This window comes from Helianthus annuus, chromosome 2 (genome assembly GCF_002127325.2).
Source record: "Helianthus annuus cultivar XRQ/B chromosome 2, HanXRQr2.0-SUNRISE, whole genome shotgun sequence".
In the NCBI taxonomy this organism is placed as follows: Eukaryota; Viridiplantae; Streptophyta; class Magnoliopsida; order Asterales; family Asteraceae; genus Helianthus; species Helianthus annuus.
In genome coordinates this window covers 16,406,446-16,428,600 of record NC_035434.2, presented here as the reverse complement: position 1 = coordinate 16,428,600, position 22,155 = coordinate 16,406,446, and the positions used below count along the sequence as shown (strand labels likewise).

General features: G+C 35.8%; 1 protein-coding gene across 1 annotated transcript; it reads right to left on the bottom strand.

The window, feature by feature from the left end:
- Positions 1 to 18,396: 18,396 nt before the first annotated feature.
- Positions 18,397 to 20,363, bottom strand: LOC110911674 (cytochrome P450 94B3). Its single transcript, XM_022156298.2, has one exon. It carries the CDS (start codon positions 20,316 to 20,318, stop codon positions 18,816 to 18,818), a length of 1,503 nt encoding a protein of 500 aa, XP_022011990.1. The 5' UTR covers positions 20,319 to 20,363; the 3' UTR covers positions 18,397 to 18,815.
- Between the last annotated feature and the right edge of the window lie 1,792 nt (positions 20,364 to 22,155).

Here is a 22,155-nt window from a genome sequence, read left to right as displayed (position 1 = left end):
TATATTGTTATGCAATGAGAACTGATCAGATCACACCTCGCGCTTCCGCTACGAGCGGGTGTGACAGATTGGTATCAGAGCATCGATTGTAGTGAACCAGGATTCTTTCTCGAGTCTAAGTCTACAATCACTAGGGACCCCTCATGAAAACCTCTTGTTCATGTTGAACATATTATAAATAAAATTGGATAGGTCAAAAGGTTTTCATTGCATAAACATTTTTCAAGGTCCACTACAACAAAAAAATTCACTTCACATAAATCAAGCGAGGACATTTCCATGGGTGAAGTCTATGAGAAATAGACACATTACATTAACATACTATGTGCCTACAATACATTACATTATCAGTTTACGCATTATAAATGGTTTACAAGTTCAGCTTATGCAAAGATAGAAATCCTTGTTAGATAGGATTTTATATGATTATATATATATAAGCCATTCATATATGTGTTGTACGAAATATTTGGCAAGAACAAAATACCTTCGACTTCAAACTTTATTATTATTCTTTACTCGCACGATGAAAATATCGACCTCACGTCTACTGCGGCTTATGGAGAACATGATTCCTAAGTGATATCTTAAACTTAATTCCATAAAAATACGGCTGCTTTCTTGCAAATGCTGAGATGCCTGACCATGATAATGACGACGAGGCGGAGGTGGTAACCTTGGACAACAACTCTATTAGGGGGACGAGATCCCTGTGACTCATACTAATCAAGGTGGATATACTCTTGTCCTTACAAGGAAGATGAAGTACTCATCTTGAAGGTGCCTCTTCAGTTGTTATTATTACAGATTCTTTTCATTTCTATTTCATCTAACGCCGTACCGTTTTACGAGTACTGACAACAGTGTTTCCTCTCTTATTGATCGGCTGCTTCGTACGAGAGAATGCTAGGGTGACCATGCAAGGCAATTTATTATTACGGTGGCCAACGTAATAACAACTTGTAGTGCATGGGAATTCTGGTGGACTCTGCGGGCCAAGCTAATGATCACTATTCATTCAAAATTCTTAAGTTATTACTTGAGATTCAATTTTTCTTATCTATTAGAACACGAACTGTGGTGGTTAGTATAATACCCTACAATACCGTACACTACAATACAGGAAGACAACACGTATTTATTCACACCTAACATTCGATCTATATCACGATTCATTTGAGACTAGTCATTTAAACAAACAAAACTTGTTAGCTACTCATGTGGATTTTCCTCAACATTCTCGAAATTCTTGAACATGGGTTGGTTCCAGGGTGTCTATGACACTTTATCCTACTTTACCTTACCTTACCTTATCATATTCCACCTTATCATATTTATTGGAAATGATACAATAAATTTCGTCGCTTGACATTTGTCTTTTCCCAAGGAATGGTATGGCATGAGCCATGCTGCAACTCCCTCATTGCATTCTATTCGAAATTTCTGGAGATTCTAATAATCTTGCTAGAGCTCGTGAAACTCAAGCACTATTACCATAATTTTCACATGGACAAATAAGACAAAGGATTTTCTCTACTTCGGACGATCGAGGTCATAGAGTAGGGAACACATATTATATGGACGAAGACCACTAGTTGGTTTTCCCTCCTCAATGAATTATTTCTTTGCCACTAAAACATATAACCGATACACGCAAGAGGCACTACGCATTTTGGTTGCGGTTATTCACATTATCATTTATTTACTTATTTATTTTTTTTATTTTTATTTTTTTTTCAGTTATCCATATTATCATATATTTAAACATATATGAACAATGCGATCTTGAGGTTTCCATGACCAATTGCATTCTTCATTTTTGGGTGCATGATAGACTATATATATCCAAATATATGTCTAGATTCTTTTAATAGTGTGTATTAAAAATATCATGGCACCAAAAGAAACAAATGTTTAAGTTAAAAGTTATGTGTTGAAAATCATTGCTTTTACACAAGATGTGGTTTATACATGACACTGTTAAGCAAGACATTATTACACATGACATTTGATGTTAGTATATACAAGACATTTTCGTAAATAACGAGACGTGTGTAATATGATAAAAGCATGGTGGATACGCCGCTGGTACTTCCTATATATAAGTGCTTATATTATATTGCATATCGTGGTGTTATTCAAACCTATTCGACAAAGACAAGACATGACATTTTGCATAAGACGCGACATCTTCTACACAAGACAAAATATTCTATTTCAAGACATGATATATTTATACACTACATTTCTGTTGGTTATTTATTTAACCATACATCATTCTTTTATATCATCTGATTTTCATATCTATTTTCATATGATTTTATAAAAGAACTCGATCATAACTGGAGCCAATATTGTTGGTTACACTTGATGCTTTCACGATCTCTCAAGGGTTGTTCCATACTGGGTAACACCCGAATTCAAACACACTGAGTGTTACATGTTGGGTTTAGCCTCGAAGATCCGAAGCATGACCGCATCATCCCACCCTACCTCAATCACTCAAATAGTAGTTACCCGACACGTTTCCAATCAACCAACATTTCACATCCATGTTATTTGATACCGGTGCCAATTTTAGCTCCATATCAATATTTCACATACATAAGTTTCATGGCTAGGGACGAGATTGTCCTAGCTACAATTAGGGATTCGGTTATCCTACATCTAAACATATGGTTGGGTTATCCAACATCTAAACATATGGTTGGGTTATCCAACATCTAAACATATGGTTGGATTATCCAACATCTAAACATATGGATTGGGTTATCCTACATTTAAACATAGGGTTCCTAAAAATATAGAGTGAAGTCCTCTCCTCACAGAATTCCAAATGTACTTGGCCTAGAGCCAAGTAAGCTAGACGTCTCCTCATTCTATAGAATCGATATACGGTAAACTAGTCGAGTCAGGGAAAGTTGTTAGAGGATGTTCCTTGGAACTTGGCGAGCGAAGACTCAGTATTGATCTCTTACCGTTGAGTTAGGTAGTTTCGATGTAGTGGTTAGCATAGATTGGTTATCCGATAACCAAGCCAAAGTTTTTGTCATGAAAAGGTCATTCGCCTACCACTACTGAACAAAGGGACACTTATTAATCATGGAGAGAATCACGATACACCATTGTGGATTAACCAATTGCATGAAGGCAAAGAAGTGCTTACAGAAAGGTTGTGTTGCCTTTCTGGCACATGTTGTCGACAAGAAGGCCGTTGGGCCGAAGTTGACAGATAATCCAGTGGTAAAAGGGTTTCCCGAAGTCTTTCCTGAAGACATGCCGGGACTATAACCATATCGACCAGTCGAGTTACATATCGACTTGGTATCGTGAACCGCACCCATAGCCAAATCCCCATATCGATTAGCACCTTCTGAACCTTGTAGTTGACCGAACAAGGATATTGTGAATTCATAACCCCCACTCTTTACCAATATACATCTTTATAAAGGTTTTGGGGTGGAAAGACATACAAGTTTGCAAAAGTGCACAACATTTCGATGAATGGAAATTCATATTTCTAAACCATGTTGCAAATGAATTTCCAACTAACTCAAATGGTTTATTAAAGGTTCAAGCTTCTACTCTAAGATAGACTTACGATCGGAGTATCATCAGTTACGAATTCAAGAGGAAAGCACACCGAAAGCGGCTTTTAAAAACTCGTTATGGTTATTACGAGTTTCTCATTATGATTTTGGTTTAACGAACGCACTAGCGGTCTTCATGGATTTAATGAACCACGTCTGCAAGTCGTATCTCGACAAATTCGTCATAGTGTTCATTGATGACATTTTGATATACTTGCGATCAGCAGCTGAGCATGGCAACATTTGAGGACCATTTTAGAACTACTCAAGAAGGAGACACAAATGTGAGTTTTGGATCCGTGAAGTACAATTTCTCGGGCAGATAGTGAACAAGAAAGGCATTCAAGTAGACACCTCCAAGATCGAAGCAATTAAGAACTGGGGAGCGCCCAAGACTCCAACTGAAGTCCGATAATTCTTGGGATTAGCAGGGTACTATCGGAGATTTATAGAGAATTTTTCTAAAGTTTTCTCAACCGCTAACCTCCCTCACCTAGATCGAGAAACAAGAAGAATCATGTCAACTTCTCAAGGATAAGTTGGGCGATGCACCAATCTTATCACTACCCGATGGTACCGATGACTTCGTAGTTTACTGTGATGCTTCGCATCAAGGATTGGGTGGCGTACTTATGCAACGGGATAAAGTTATCGCGTACGCATCACGTCAACTGAAAGTTCATGAAAATAACTATACCACTCACGACCTCGAGTTAGGTACGGTGGTATTCGCTTTCAAAATATGACGACATTATTTATATGGTACTCAATGCATTATTTTTCACGGATCATAAAAATCTTCAACACATATTCAACCAAAGAGAATTAAATATGCGTCAACGATATTGGGTTGAATTGTTGAACGACTACGATTGTGAAATAAAGTACCATCCGGGCAAGGCAAACGTTGTAGCTGACGCCTTGCGCCGCAAGGAGCGAGTTAGAACACTGAGAGTTCAAGCATTAGAGAAGATGATTCACAAGCGCTCAAGGAAGAGCATATTCAAGCAGAAACACTTCAAGGCATGAAGGAACTATTAGTGCCGAAAGAAGATGGAACTTTATACCTTACGGGTCGAAATTGAGTTCCATTCTTTGGCAGCCTTCGAGATGATATGTTGAGGAAGCACATAGGCCTAAGTATTGAAAGAATACTATTGGTGGTCTAACCTCAAAAGTGATATCGCGACTTATGTCGGAGAATGCTTGACTTGCGCGAAAGTCAAAGTCGAATAGCAAAATCCCTCAGACTTGTTACAACAACCCGAGATTCCTGTTTGGTAATGGGAACAAATATCGATGGACTTCATTACGAAGTTATCCAGGACTTCATGCAGTCATGACATGATTGAGTAATCATCGATAGACTTTGTATCTCAAGGAAATAGTGGCTCGTCATAGAGTGCCTATTTCAATCATCTCAGACCGAGACGATCGCTTTGTGTCAAGAATTTGGAAGTCATTCCAACAGGCCTTTGGATCTCATTTAAATCTAAGTACGACTTTTCATCCACAAACTGACGGCCAGAGTGAACGGACAATCCAAACACTCGAAGATATGCTTCGTGCGTGTGTTATGGATTTGGGCGGCAATTGGGATACTAATTTTCCTTTGGTTGAGTTTTCCTACAACAACAGCTACCATACAAGTATACAAGCTGCACCGTTTGAAGCTCTCTATGGTCGAAAGTGTCGCTCTCCGCTATGTTGGGCGGAAGCGGGCGATAAACAACTAATCAGACCGGATTTAGTCCAAAAGACTACGGATAAAATCTTTAGATCAGAGACAGTATCAAGGCGGCTCGCGATCGATAAAAGAGCTACGCAGACAGGAGACGGAAGCCATTATCTTTCGAGGTCGGAGATAAGGCCTTGTTGAAAGTCTCACCTTGGAAGGGCGTAGCAAGTTTCGGCAAATGTGGAAAGCTTAACCCCCGTTATGTAGGACCCTTTGAAATCTTAGAAAAGATTGGCACCGTTTCCTACAAACTGAAGTTACTAGAAGAACTAAGTAGTGTACACGACATATTTCATGTGTCGAATCTTAAGAAGAGTCCAACACAAGAAACGGTTATCATCCCGGCGGATGAAGTTCACATTGATGACAAACTCCAATTCATAAAGCACCTGTTAAGGTCATGGACCGGGAGGTCCAGAAAATACGAAGGAGTCGTAACATATTAGTTAAAATTCGTTGGAACTCTCGACACGGACCCGTATATATTTGGGAACGTACAGATCAAATCAAAACCAAAATACCCCTGCCTGTTCGAGAATACTCCTGCAAAGGATGACTCAGCTTGAATTTCGGGACGAAATTCTTAATAACAGGGGGAGAATGTGACAACTGCCACTTTACGGTAACTTTTCACACTTAAAATACTCATTTTAGCTACATTTTTAGCTACATTTTTTTATTCATTTTGAACATCCGAACTGCTTATTTCGTGACATACACATAGAATACTCAAGGAATACTTACTTAGGATGCATATGACTCATTTTTATTAAGTACATTTGGAACAGTTTAAACAATGCATCGAAACTACTAGAAAAGCACCTAATAAACTAGTATTCTGACGAAAAAGCAGAATCCGCAGAAAATCATCTAAACGACATCTTTAGGACTTAGACGAAAGTCCAACATCTTGTATATATTAAACCCTAACTAGGAATACAAGGGTTTGATTTAAATCCTTTCCGAAGTCCGATAACACTAAAAATTGCCCGAAAAGCACTAAAAGCGATGATTTCAACATTTTTCCGCAGAAATTCTGCTGAAATCAGCTTTCTAATATTTTTACGACATGTAAAAATATTATTTGACATATAATTCATGTGAGGATACATTCGGGTAATATCCGAGCCAATAACTACATCAATTCACACATGTTTCGCAACTTAGCGTTCAAATAACATCTAACCGAAACAATTCGAAACAAATGTCCGAACGATATCAAATCTTTTTTTTAATGGTCATCTAGTGTTAATCGGATCATTTTGGTCTAGTAATGATCATTTAACACCCTTTAAACACTTAAACACTTATACTTATAAACTACCTAAAACATCTAACTAAGAACTCTAGCATTTTTACTAAGTAATTCAAGAAGGAAAAGCAAAGGGAACCCCCCCCCCATTCACGGTTGCAACACCCCTTGTGGGCCCCACTTTTCTTTCAACTTGTTACCAATAATATCTAGATATTTACTTCATGTTGCAACTTGATACAAGTGGTGAAATGTGATCATTGTAGCAACTAGTTACCTTCTTTTTCTAACCCTTTCATTCATGCATTTCACCTCCTATCTTCACAACACCAAAAGCTCCCAACAACACCCCATTTTCGGTCAAGAACACCCCTCCCCCATCTTCATTTTCAAGCCACTTTCATGATGATCAAGATGCATTTTCATGGAACTTAGGAGGATCTAAGACAACCACAAGTTGAAGCAAGCATTTCCATTCATCTAAGAGCTTTCAACCATCAAATCTTCATCTTCTTTGCTTCTTATTTTCACCTAGATCATCCCTAGCCAAGAGCTAGAAGTGAGACTTCTAAATCCTTTATTTTCATACTTGTTTATGTATTTATTGTTAAAGAACAACTTATAACTAAAACAACAATACAAAACAAGATGAAAATATAAAGAAGCAAAATAATAATCATGATATAAAAGTGTGTTTATGTTGTGAGTTAAAGATGATTACTTGCATATTTGATCTAGTTTTGATGATTAGCATAAAAATAACTTGTTAGATGATGTTTAAAAACATAATCTAACAAGTGTACATGAAAATGATTAAGGGTTTTGTTAAACATAAATGTTTAGATGGAGGATCATGATCTTTGATTTTGTTAAAGTATATAAGGTTGTTAACAAAAAATAATGCTTTTACAAGTTATAAAAAGAAAACATACAAGATGGGTTTTTATGAAAAGCTTGTTAAAACTAGAAGTAAAATATGATTTTTGGACTAGTAAACATATGTAAAGATCATACCAAAACCCTACATGATTACGAGTTCATCTTGATAAGTTATGTTATAAATCTCATATGTTTTTATTAAGAAAAATATGAGAAGATTAGTGGTGATTTTATAAGAAAAAGATGTGTTTTTATTAAACATGGCAAAGTCCATATTTCTAATAAAATATGGCCAAGTTTTTCTTAAAAATCATAAGTTACAAAAACTATTATTTTTGACAAAATCTTTATTTGATTAAAAAGATTTCAAAGAATAGTTTTTATAAAAGCAAAGTTTGATATAAATATATATTTTTGAGAAAATATATATTTAGTTAACTTAACAACTTATGTGCTATGTGTCATTTGTTTGTATTAGTTATATTTATGATAACTAGGAACTTGAATACAATGATACAAATGAACACAATGTACATTTCGACTAAAGTCTTACAAGACTACATTTAAATACATCTTATAAACACCTTACGGACATTCCGAGCTTTCAAACACAACTTATGGTCAAAACGGACGACGGGCGAATCTATGAACATCTCGCCATTCCGAGGAAGTTACTACGACGTTTAGGCGATCTTTCGACACGAATACATACACATCACCGAAAACAATATCCGAATGTTTTGAAACTTATAAAAACTATTGTGTATTCTTTTAACTAAAAAGCCTATACTTAGTAATTTTTATAAAAATGAAAGAATATATTTTTAACAAATGGGCTTCTCTTATAACAAATGGGCTATTTTACGAATGGGCTTATTTTTAACAAATGGGCTTATTTTATAACAAATGGGCTATTTTTACAAATGGGCTTATCATCCTAAATGGGCTTAACATAAATACATGGGCTAAGCCCAATACCAAAACTTATGGGCTAAGCCCAATACCCAACATATGGGCCAAGGCCCAATAACATAAAGCCCAATAACATTTGGGCCCAACACTATTGAGGCCCAACACTATTTAGGCCCAACACTATTGAGGCCCAACACTATTTAAGCCCAACACTATTGAGGCCCAACACTATTTAGGCCCAACACTATTTAGGCCCAACACTATTGAGGCCCAACACTATTTAGGCCCAACACTATTTAGGCCCAACACTATTGAAGCCCAACACTATTTTGGCCCAACAACATGAATTCTTGGGCTAAGCCCAATGACATATAAATTGGTAAAAATACAATTATACAATTTATTCATACAAGACATGAAATCCAGAGGACAAGACCCGATGATACAACTCACGAGATACAAGAATATATATTTGGCGAAATATATACACTAAACAGTTATCAATTAATACATCTAAGACACAGTTCAATGAATAACAAAGACATACAATTCTTAACACATATTCAAGATAAAAGACTTGTACTCAAGTCATTACAAGACCGAAGTGTCTAACAAACATAGAACGTTTGTAGGTGGTGATACTATTCAGGACGATCGTACGTCAGATCACAGTTACTTACCATTCACGGACGCAATTCTGTGAGTTCATGTCCCCTATTCATTTAAATGTTTTACAACTTTACAACTATCAGGGAAAATACATGTTCAACGTATGTTAAAGTTAGGGAATGAAACACCTTAGATCACGTGCGAATTAGGGTTATACATCTAAGCACCATTAATCCAGTTTGGACCTAGGTACAAGTGGTTAGATCTAATGGGTTTTGGCGAGCCCCACTCTTGGTCGTGGACCCATACGGAAGAGTGCTTTTGTGTCCCAGTCGATAGGAATCGGCATAAAATCGTCTAGGGTTGGATTGCTTCCTTTTTCGTCACACATATTAATGTCCTCGCGAAACATTAATGATCAACGATTTCATTGACGCTTTACATACTACATCATTACATACAGATACATTTTATACAACTCACATTTTATGGATACATTTTATACAACTCACATTTTATGGATACATTTTATACAACTCACATTTTACAGATACATCTCATCCAACTAAACTGCATGAACTCGCCAACTTTTGTTGATGTTTTCAAACTTAACATGTATTTCAGGGAATTAGTGGACCATGCAGACATTTCAGTCAAGGAAAGCAAGTATCAAGACTCCAGGCCACCATTTAAAGGGTTTGCCCGTTATATACCGCCTCTTTGCGGTGATATAGTGGTCAAAGCCTTGACATTTTAAGACTTACATTTCGAAGTATAAAACAATGACAACTTATTTTCATTTGATGGTTTGTAACCAATACATTTAACTTATTTGCGTTCTTTTGAAACGATTATGACAATGGCATTGGAGCTTGTTTTTATTCATTTAGTATGTTCACTTATATTGTTATGCAATGAGAACTGATCAGATCACACCTCGCGCTTCCGCTACGAGCGGGTGTGACAAATTGTGGCATAAAACTAACCCTTTTTTAGTATTAATGTTGGAAAAAGTGTGTTTTTGTCTTCCTTTTGTATTTTCAGGATTAAATGAGCTCAAATGAACAAAAGAAGCAAAAAGGCAGCTAAATATAACATAAATACAAGAAAAGGAACAAACGTGGCATGCCCGACCCCCCGACAGCATCTTCCCAAGCAAAAACAAGTGAACAGAAGGCTGAACATGCCCTGTGCTCAATGAGCACGGGGGCGTGCCCAAGTGTCAGCAGAAAAGACAAAGTTGTAGAAGCTTCTATCACCCACCACGGGGGCGTGCCTAGCGGACACGGGGCCGTGGTCAACTCTAAGATTAGCAGAATCTGAGGAAATCTTGATAGTGTCACACCCGCTCATAGCGGAAGTGCGAGGTGTGATCTGTATGGTTTTCATTGCATAAATATCGATGTACATGAACAAACTATATGAATAAAACATACTCCATTGCCATTACATAAGTGTTTCAAAAGATTACATCATGAGTTTAGTGTTTCGGTTACAAACCATTAACATAAAAGTAAAGTGTTATTGTTTCATACATCAAAATGAAAATAAATTACTAAGGTTTAAACCATCACATTGCCGCAAAGAGGCGGAATATAATAGTTAAACCCTCCAAAAGATGGCATGGAGTTCTGGTACTTGTTATCTTGACTGAGAATCCCGACATGGTCCGTTAATTCCCTGAAATACATGTTAAGTTTGGAAAACATCAACAAAAGTTGGCGAATTCATGCAGTTTAGTTGTAAAAGATGTATTTAAAATGTAAGTTGTAGTATGTAAAGCGTCAATGAAATCGTTGATCATTAATGTTTTGCAAGGACATTAATATGTGTGATGTAAAAGGAAGCAATCCAACCCTAGACGATTTTTATGTCGACTCCTATCGACTGGGACACAAAAGCACTCTTCTGTATGGGTCCACGACCAAGAGTGGGGCTCGCCAAAACCCATTAGATCTAACCACTTGTACCTAGGTCCAAACTGGATTAATGGTGCTTAGATGTATAACCCTAATTCGCACATGATCTAAGGTGTTTCATTCCCCAACTTTAACATACGTTGAACATGTATTTTCCCTGATAGTTGTAAAGTTGTAAAACATTTAAATGAATAGGGGACATGAACTCACAATATTGCGTCCGTGAATGATAAGTGTTTGTGATCTTACGCGTGGTCGTCTTGAACAAGGTTGCGACCTACAAATGTTCTTATATTTGTTAGACACTTCGGTCTTTGTAAATGACTTGAGTACAAGTCTTGTGTCTTAAATATGTGTAAGACTTTCTTTATTGTTCGTTGAACTGTGTATTAGATGTATGAATTGTTAAACTGTTATATATATATTTCACCATATATATATATATATATATGTAATCTTGTATCTTGTGAGTTGTATCATCGGGTCTTGTCTTCTTGATTTCGTGTCTTTGTATAAGTAAATTGTATAATTGTGATTTTTACCAATTATATGCCATTGGGCTTAGCCCAAGAATTTATGTTTATTTGGGCTCAAATAGTGTTGGGCCTCAATAGTGTTGGGCCTCAATAGTGTTAGGCCTAAATAGTGTTGGGCCTCAATAGTGTTGGGCCTAAATAGAGTTGGGCCTTAATAGTGTTGGGCCTAAATAGTGTTGGGCCCAAATGTTATTGGGCTTAATGTTATTGGGCCTTGGCCCAATGTTTGGTTTTGGGCTTAGCCCATGAGTCTTGATATTGGGCTTAGCCCATGCGTTTATGTTAAGCCCAATTAGGGTGATAAGCCCATTTGTTAAAAATATATTCTTTCATTTTTATAAAAAAATTACTAAGTATAGGCTTTTTAGTTAAAAGAATACACAATAGTTTTTATAAGTTTCAAAACATCCGGATATTGTTGTCGGTGATGTGTGTGTATTCGTGTCGAAAGATCGCCTAAACGTCGCAGTAACTCCTCGGAATGGCGATATGTTCATAGATTCGCCCGTCGTCCGTTTTGACCATAAGTTGTGTTCGAAAGCTCGGAATGTCCGTAAGTGTGTTTTAAGGCGTATTTAACTGTGGTCTTGTAAGACTTTAGTCGAAATGTACATTGTGTTCATTTGTACCATTGTATTCAAGTTCCTAGTTATCATAAATATAACTAATACAAACAAATAACACATAGCACATAAGTTGTTAAGTTAACTAAATATATATTTTCTCAAAAATATATATTTATATCAAACTTTGCTTTTATAAAACCTATTCTTTAAAATCTTTTAATCTAATAAAGATTTTGTCAAAAATAATAGTTTTTATAACTTATGATTTTTAAGAAAAAATTGAACATATGAGATTTATAACATAAACTTAACAAGATGAACTCATAATCATGTAGGGTTTTGGTATGATCTTTACATATGTTTACTAGTTCAAAATTACTTCTAGTTTTAACAAGCGTTTTATAAAACCCATTTTGTGTGTTTCTTTTTATAACTTTGTAAAAGTATTATTTTTAGTTAAAAACCTTACATACTTTAACAAAATCAAAGATCATGATCATCCATCTAAACATTTATGTTTAACAAAACCCTTAAACATTTTCACGTACACTTGTTAGATTATGTTTTTAAACATCATCTAACAAGTTATTTGTATGCTAATCATCAAAACTAGATCAAATATGCAAGTAATCATCTTTAAATCACAACATAAACACACTTTTATATCATGATTATTATTTTGCTTCTTTGTATTTTCATATTATTTTGTATGATTGTTTTAGTTATAACTTGTTCTTTAAACAATAAATACATAAATAAGTATGAAAAAAGGGATTGTTGAAGCTTACTTCTAGCACTAATGGCTAGGGATGATCTTGATGATGATTAAGCAAAGAAAAATGATGATCTTGATGCTTGTGAGCTCTTAGATGGATGAGAAAGCTTGCTTCAACTTGTGTATGCCTTAGATCTTCTCAAGTTCCATGAAAATGCATCTTGATCATCATGAAAGTGGCTTGAAAATGAAGATGGGGGAGGGGTGTTCTTGACCGAAAATGGGGTATGGTTGGGAGCTTTTGGTGTTGTGAAAATGGAAGGTGAAAAAGTATGCATGAAATGGTTAGAAATGTAAGTAACTAGTTGCTAACAATGATCATCTTTCACCACTTGCATCCACTTACAACATGAAGTAAAAATATCTAGATATTATGGTAACAAGTTGAAAAAGTGGGTCCCACAAGGGGATGTTGCAACCGTGAATGAGGGGGGGGGTTCCCTTTGTTTTTGCTTCTTGATTTACTTAGTAAAAGTGTTAGAACCTTTAGGTAGTTGTTTAGGAAATTTATGAGTATAAGTGTTTAAGTGTAAGTTTAAAGGGTGTTACATGATCATTACAAGACCATAATGATCCAATTAACACTAGATGACCATTAGAAAAAGATTTGATATTGTTCGGATATTCTTTCGAATTGTTTCGGTTAGATGTTATTTGAACGCTAAGTTGTGTAACTTGTGTGAATTGATGTAGTTATTGGTTCGGATGATACCCGAATATATCCTCACATGAATTCTATGTTAAATAACATTTTTACAAGTCGTAAAAATATTAGAAAGCTGATTTCTGCAGAATTTCTGCGGAAAAATGTTGAAATCGTCGCTATTAGTGCTTTTCGGGCAATTTTTAGTGTTATCGGACTTCGGAAAGGTTTTAAATCAAACCCTTGCATTCCTAGTTATGGTTTAATATATATTAGATGTTGAACTTTTGTCTGAGTCCTAAAGATGTCGTTTAGATGATTTCTGTGGACACGAGGGCGTGGTCAACTAATGCAGACAAACTGCAATTAATGAAGAAAGAGAAGAGGGATGGACACGGGGCCGTGCCCAATGGACACGGGGCCGTGCCCAATGGACACGGGGTCGTGCCCAATGGACACGGGGCCGTGCCCGAGCTTCTGTTCAGGCTAGAAATAGGGGTGCTTGGCTCACTTGCAAATCATCCCTTGGCACACCACCTCTCTCACACTTCACCCACACTCCACCACCACCACAACACCATCATCCACCACCATCATCCATCATCCATCATAGAGTGTGTGAGTCGTCTCGGGATCCAAGATTGATCGTAAGAGTTCTTGACAATCAAAGGCCATGTTTGCCTAAGTCTCTTACATCACTTGGTGAAGATAAGCATTTCGTGTAATACTTTTTATTTTTAATCTTTTCGCACTTTCTATTTGGTTATGTATTAATGACTTTAATAACTAGTTTCTTATGTTGAAGGTGAACCTTCCTTATCATTTGTCTGTGGTGTCTTGGCATTATTTTACTGTCTATATAAAATAAAAAATTTTCACCATTCATATCTCCGCGATCTATATAGAGATATGTTGGCTCCCTGGTCAGGGGTTAAGGGAATGGTATGGTAAGAGTCTTGCCTTGTTCAGTGTATAGATCCTACAAGGACCGGGGTCAAATTTAGTAGGACCTCCTTCAATACCCAATGGTATTGGATGGCGGGGATCCAAACTCTTTGATCCCCTCATATGTAAACTACTATTAAAACTTTAACCCGGCTACTTAGGACTGTATCCCTCCTGACTCAGACTACTTAGCCGAGGGTAACGTCACATTCAAAAGAGGGGCCTATCACATTATGCATTAATAACTTAATTAATTATCTTTCAATAATCCGACCCTTTAGGATTGTATCCTTGCTGACTCAAACTACTGGGTTGATGGTAACGCCACCTTCAAAAGAGGGGCCTACTACAATAACTAGATAATCTCTTAAAAAGTGCAAAAGTGCGGAAATAATCAAAGGTTACACTAAAGGCGAGTCGGATCCAAGTGTTTTTATTTTTATTTTTATTCTCAGCATTTTAGTTTTTATTTTCTAGTTTAAAACCTTTTTCCAAATTTTTTATTTGATTAGACGTTGAGGATAAACCGGTATTAAAAGCTCTTGTGTCCTTGGACGACCTCGGTATCTTACCAACACTATACTACGCTCACGATGGGTGCACTTGCTCATATGTGTATTTGGTGTTAGTAAATATCGTGTTTTATAAATTTAAAACTTGACTAAAGTGGTTAAAAAGGGCTAAAAATATACATAAAAATATAGTACACCTCACACGCATCATTTTATTATCCAAAAATCACAAGAGGTGCATGCCTAAATTGAGTTTAGGCAAAGAATTTTTTTTTAAACTACCTAATTAGTAAATGAAAAAATTATATTAAAATAAACTAAGTAACATAACATTAACTAAATAAAAAAAAGACATTACATAAAATTTAAAAACTAGATGGGGTGAGAATTTTATTGAATGGTGATATTTATAGAGTGTTTATTTATTTATTTATTTAAAAACTAACGGTAATATTACCGTTCAAAAACAATTAAAACGTTCAAAAAATCGTGCCACTTGTCCCTTTCTAACGTTCCAAAAGGCTTTCCCCTTTGCGGCAATTGTTCCCCGATTTTTGAGAGTTCGGATCGACAAAAGGAGGTGGCGGCGATGTTGTCTATCGGCAAACACATTGCCGAAGTCCCTTGCCTAACTCACCCCGTACACCCTTAATAGCAAAAAAAAGTAAAGGCTTATCCATACAAAATAAGTTTAGGGACATGTGTAGTAAAATCTTTATGATATAAGATATTAAATCCATACAAACAAAACATTTCACGTGAATTGAAATGTGCAAGTTTTGAGGTGATGCAGGTTATGATACCTATAAATTAAAGTATTCTTTTTAACGGCAACAAATTTGTATGTTAGCGAGAAGACACGTTAAAACGAAGTCTAATAACTTAAAATTTTGATAGATCATGAGGAGTATCAAAGCTTTTGGTTATCTATGTTTCAAGAATAGATCGAGTTATAAATCTATATCTGAAAAAGTTGGTGTAAATTTGATTTTGTTTGAGTCCGTTGTGTTTGTGTAGGGCCGTTCTTACGTTTTTGTGAGGCAGTCATTTCGTGTGAATGAAGTATTTAGTATACTTTTCGAAAAAAAAAGAAAAATAAATAACTAAAAAATTTAACTGGGTGTGTACCATTGACAAAAGCAAAGCCTCTAAAAACACCTAGATTAGAAAGGGGAAGGTCTTAAGTTCAAGTCGTACAAAAGATAGGGGATTAAAGAAATTAGTCGTTAAAAAAAATAAACCCTATGTAATTTATTGGATATTATTATATACACTATCAACACTTTTCCCAAGAATAATATATTCTTTTATGAAACTACACGTTTTCCTTTTCTTGATGTAGGACCACTTTCCCAAAATTCCTCGTACATAATCATACTCTAAGGCTGGAGGGTGTGGGGCGTCATCCCCGCCAACTCATCATCTATAGCGTCCGGGCAGTGATGGATCTAGGAATATTTTCCACCAGGTTCCTTTTCGTAGATTCTCACTAATTTTTTCCATATCATATAAGGTTTCCACTAATTTTTTCCAAACCAAGGTGGTTCCTGAGAACCCCCAAAACACCCCTGGAAGCGCCCCTGACCCCGAGGCGCTATACCTCCACACCCTCGGATTTAAAGGGGGCGCTATAGAAGAGGCTCCATCATGGTAACGAGGGAGAATGACTTTATCAGGTGGGCCCACTTGATTTAACCAATGAAATATTTTTTTTTAATTTTGTTTAATAGGGAGCTCCATCCACACTATGCAAATTAAAGGGGGCTCCATGACTGAGGTGGATCCTAGGTGATGTTGACGTAGCCTGATAAAGCATCTATGAGGCTCCAACCACACCCTCCAGTCTAATAAATAGTGTAAATAGTAACGAAAATACGATAATAAAATTGATTATTATGTTGTATGAAGTTAAAAAACCACTAATTTGGATATTTTTAGTTTATAAAACGCAATATTTGAATTTTTGAGATGATAAAGATCATAGTTACAATTTCTTGAAATTCGTTCAAAATATTAGCTTGGAATCTTTGTTAACAAGTCGAGCTCGAGCCAAAGTAGCACGCTCGAATAATTTAAGTTTTATTATATTGTAATATTAAACTTAAATATCTCAATATCTAGCTAGGGATGTTCAGTATTCAAATTGAATTTCAATTTCGGATTCGGTTATTGAATTTTCGAATCGAATCAACAAGTTACTAGAATTTAGATATCAAATCAAGTTTAGGAGGAAAACGAGCCTAAAATTACTTACACGCCATTTATCATAGGTTACAAGTTTCTTGTTCTCACCTAAACTTGTTGCCCAATAAGTTCCTACATACCCTAGGTTATGGCTACAAGCTATGGAACGCCACCCCATTCCATCTCGGCAAAAAAAAAAAAGAAAAAAGAAAAACAATAGCGAGCAAATTTAAAAAAACGAGACGATGCAATGTGGTTGCAATCGTGAGCAACAACGAGACGATGAGGGTGGGCCATGCCTATGCTAGCCGTTGAGAACGACTAAATTTTAAAAAAAAAATGTTTTTTTAAACAAACTAATATATAAAAACACACAATTCTCATATTCCACCCACTCTCTCAAACACACTCTCACAAAACCTCTTAACCAATAATTGTTTTTAGAAAATGTCTTCAAGTTCCGAGACGTCAATCGACTCTCCAACCTACTCGGGTACGCTTGACGATTTGCTTATAGCGGTGGCGCAGGAGGCGGTTCAAGTGTTAAAACGAAGCCGAATCGTCACATCCACAACGTACTTGACAACCACATCTTTGATTGGATTTGGTTGAACATCTAGGGCACGATCGCATGTTAAGCAACGAGAACGGCAACGACGACGGTAAGGAGTAGTAGCTTTTTTATTATGGTTATGTAATTTTTTTAACATGGTTTCTATTTTTTTAGTTGTTTAAATTGTATATTAGTTTTATTATTTGGGTTATGTAATTTTGTTTAGTTTAAATAGAATTACAAGATTTAAAAATAATGATTAAGTAATGATTGAGGGGCTTTATTCCATACTATGGACTTTATTCGGAAAGGGCAATGGAGTCTCTTGTCCTACGTGGCGCCTACATATCAGTGAGGTGTCGCAATGGTGCCCCTAGGGCTCCATTCCATACCTTACAACCTAATGACAGACTTATGAACTTTTTTTAACGGAGTTAACCAAACTTTTAACGAAGACGATCGAAACTTCAACGTACAAATTACACTATTTGCTTTTCATGGCGGGCAGTTAACTTGCATGGTTATACCACAGATCCGCCCCTTCCATAAGTTAGGGTCCCTAACTAACATAAAGATTTAGGTTATGTTATGTTTCATCTCTTTATGAAAACAATCCTTCATTAGAAATGTTTTTATTTATTAATCTTCTTTCAAAGGTGACGTGTGCATGTTCTTTGCCAATCCATGTAACAGTGAACATGGGTCAGTATTTCTTCATGTGTTTCATTATTTCTTCACTTTTGTATTTTTTATCTAACTAAACAACTTTCTTATATATTAATATTTGAATTCATAAATTATACATTAATACCCAATACATATGAGATAAAATTAAAAGATATAAATTATAGAGTAAATTGCCAAAATCGTCCCTGAGGTTTGGACATGTTTGCCGGTTTCATCCAAAACAATTTTTTTGTACCATATTCACCTTTACTTTTGAGATTTTTTGTCATTTTCATCCAAAATTCTAATTTGTTTTATTTTTTCTTTCAAACATTTGGATGAAAATGACAAAAATTCCCAAATCTCAGTGACGATTTTGGCAAAAGAGTTAGACGTTTGAATGAAAATAGCAAAAAATCTCAAAAGTGAAGGGCAATATGGTACAAAAAAGTTGTTTTGGATGAAACTTGTAAACACGCCCAAACCTGAGGGACAATTTTAACAATTTACTCTAAATTATACTTTAAAGAAAATGTTTATGGTTCACAAAAGCCCCTTCTGCTACGAACTCTAACTTTGAACCCACCATCCATGTGAGCCGTGAGCAATGGCACAAAAACCGGTTCTTCCAAGCTAACCGGTACAAGCTCGAACCGGCTTAGAACCGAAGCCATCACATACTTCATCTGGGTAAACGCCATTTCTTTCCCCAAACAAACCCTCGGACCGCCTTGAAAAACCGGAAACTTGTACGGGCTTTCCATTTTGAACTCACCCGGTTCACTAAACCACCGGTCCGGTCTAAACTCCAAACAGTCTTTTCCCCACAATGTTTCCATCCTTCCCATACCATATGGGAAGTACATCACCCTATTCCCCTTGTACACCGCGGTCCCGTCAGGCAACACGTCCGCTTCTGCCGCGTGCTTCGAGTCCCACACCACCGGCGGGTACAACCGCATCGATTCGCATAAACACGCCTTCAAAAAATCCATTTTCTTTAGGTCTTCAAAGGTTAACTTGTCATGAAATGTGACATCTTTTAAAACGTCTTTTTCAATACTCGGGTGACGTGTCAATAGCCAGAAGAGCCACGTCATCGCTGCGGATGTCGTGTCTCTTCCAGCCATTAAAAAACTTATTACCATGTCCCTCATGAGGTCATCACTATGACCCGAGGATATAAATCGCGATAACAAATCTTTTTTGTTATCGCTTCCGTCCATATGTTCTCGCCGTGCACGGATGATCTCATCCACTGCACGGTGAACAACCCCGACGGCTTCTTTTAGTTGCCGTTCCCGTCCTACGTTTAACAACCTCTTCACCTTCCACACCCAACTTGCTGACGCAGTGCCACGCATGGCACTAGCTCCCGCCGCTGTATCAAATGCTGTTACCAGCGGCGGGACAGCTCGGGTGTAATCCAAACAGCACGGATCCCACCCGAGTGATATTTTACAAATTGTATCAAAAGCCAACCTCCTAAGGACATCTTGCATGTCCACCACCTCATTGTCTCGAACCGCGTTTTCGAGCAACGGAATAAGCCTTTTTGTCACTTCATCTTCAAGAACACTAACCACAAACTCGCGCAACGACTTCGCGCTAAACTCGTGGCTCGCTAACTTACGTTGTGTGCTCCATAAGTCCCCGTCAACGTTAAATATCCCGATACCAAGGAAGTCACCTAGGAGATCGGTAAAGGGCTTCCCTTTCGGGTAGTTTTCGAACCTTGTTTTGAGAATGTGCTCAATATTTTCGGGGTTGGCGGTCACGATCATTTGGTTCTTCCGGCCACCAAACCGAGCCAAGACGATGGTTTGCGATGGCGAGTTCGATAAGAGCTCGGTGAACCAATGGATGAGCCGGTGGCGGTTCTGGTGGAACGACATAAAACAACCGATGAAAGGATATGATTGATGGCCATTTTTGGTGGTTTTGGTGGAGGTAGAGGTTAGCAAGAGTTGAAGCAAATAGAACAAGTAAAAAAGTAGAAAAACTAGAGAGAGAAAGTGGATGAGAGAGAGAGCAAACATGGTTGTGAAGTGGTGGTTGATGGTGGAAGAGTGTGGTGGTTATATACTTATATATATAGATATGGTGAAGTGAAGTAGAGAAGGTTACAACACTTAAAAGACTTGTGGTTTACTCTTGATGGGGGCTAACTAATAACGCATGTTTTTCATGCAAGCCGCAATGTATCGTGTTAATGTTTTTGTCATTAGAAACACGTGTGGAAATATATTGAACAAATATAAATAAGGGGCCCTTTTTAGGTTTTGTAAATCACATATGAATATTTACTTTAGACGGAAATAAATAATATTCATAAGTTAATGATATCTAAATCATTAAATCAATAAAATAAAATATATTATCATATATGAATCATAAGGTTATTTGTCTCACCCGTACAAAATACCGGGAGAATATAAAAACATTGATGGATCCACAATATTATAGTGTTCGTAATTTTTTTTCTTAATTTTTCCAAGTCCCATTCGAACCTATAAATTTTTATTATGATTCTTTTAGTTTAGTTAATATTATATTATATAATATTATGTTATATTATGTTGTGTTATACTATATTGTTATATTATATCATATCATATTATATTATGCAACATATTATATTCTTTGTTTATTTTAGGTAATATTACATTAGATTATATTATGTTATGTTATATCATGAAATGTCATGTTATACTATATTATATTATAATACATTACATCATATTCTATCAGGGGCGTAGCATATAAGAGGCCGGGAGGGGCGCCCGACCCTCCGAACTTTTCGTTCAGTAGTGTTGTACATGTAATTTTCGTATAGAAACTTTTGGGTATATACGTTTTCGACCCCCCGGTTCTATAGAATTTTTTGGATATATACGTTTTCGACCCCCCCCCCCCCGACGAAAACTTCAAGCTTCGCCACTGTATTCTATTACATTACATGCTAGCTTTCAACCCCGTGTATTACACGGGTTAAATGACAAAAAAAATATAAATTATAAACTCGTATATAATCCTTATTAATGAAATGACTTATTTAGATAAAATAGTAAAACAAAAGAACAGTTATATTTTCGCTATTCAAAATAATTTTCTAAGTTTTCACTTCTCTTTTGAGATACTACAATCCATTTTATTATGTCTTCAAAAGAAGTAACACTAAAAAATAAAAAAAAAATAATGATCATAAAATTGTAAGTATTTTTAAAAATAATTATAAGTTATGAGGTTATGGTAAATGAATTGTAATTAAATTCTACTATGTATATTAATGATATAATAAATACTTTGATATAAATACTACTTTTAGATATATGGATCATGAGACAAGATATGAATATCATCATTATATAGAAAATATTACATATTAAAAAAATCATGCTAAAAATAAAGTATACGTTTAAAAAAGTAGGACTAAAGTTTTTTAAACTATAAATTTGAGCGTCTACAACAACTTTTTTAATTAGTAGTTGACATTTAAATATTCAAATTAAAATTTTTATAATATTATATAATGTCTTTATTTAGCATGATGATAATGTCTTTAGTTGCGTAATATGATTGAAATTAAGTTTAATATTTAAAACTCAATGTTATTAGGAAGTTGGACCATTTTTTAAGATGAAAACATATTCATAGTAACATAAATTTAAAATTAGAAGAAAATATTGAACACATGTATTACACGGCTTAAGTAAATATAATGTTATATACTTAATAGCAAAAAAAATATGTCTTTTAAAAACCATTTAGTGTTCGCTTTAAAGATAATTTGGTACTTTATTTAGATAACCCGCTTGTATTTTTAGTCTTCTAAGTTATATACTATAAGTACTTGTACATGTGATTTGATACTTT

Coding starts and splice junctions, on each gene's coding strand:
- LOC110911674 (XM_022156298.2), bottom strand. CDS start 20,318: ATGTTTGCTCTCTCTCTCATCCACTTTCTCTCTCTAGTTTTTCTACTT.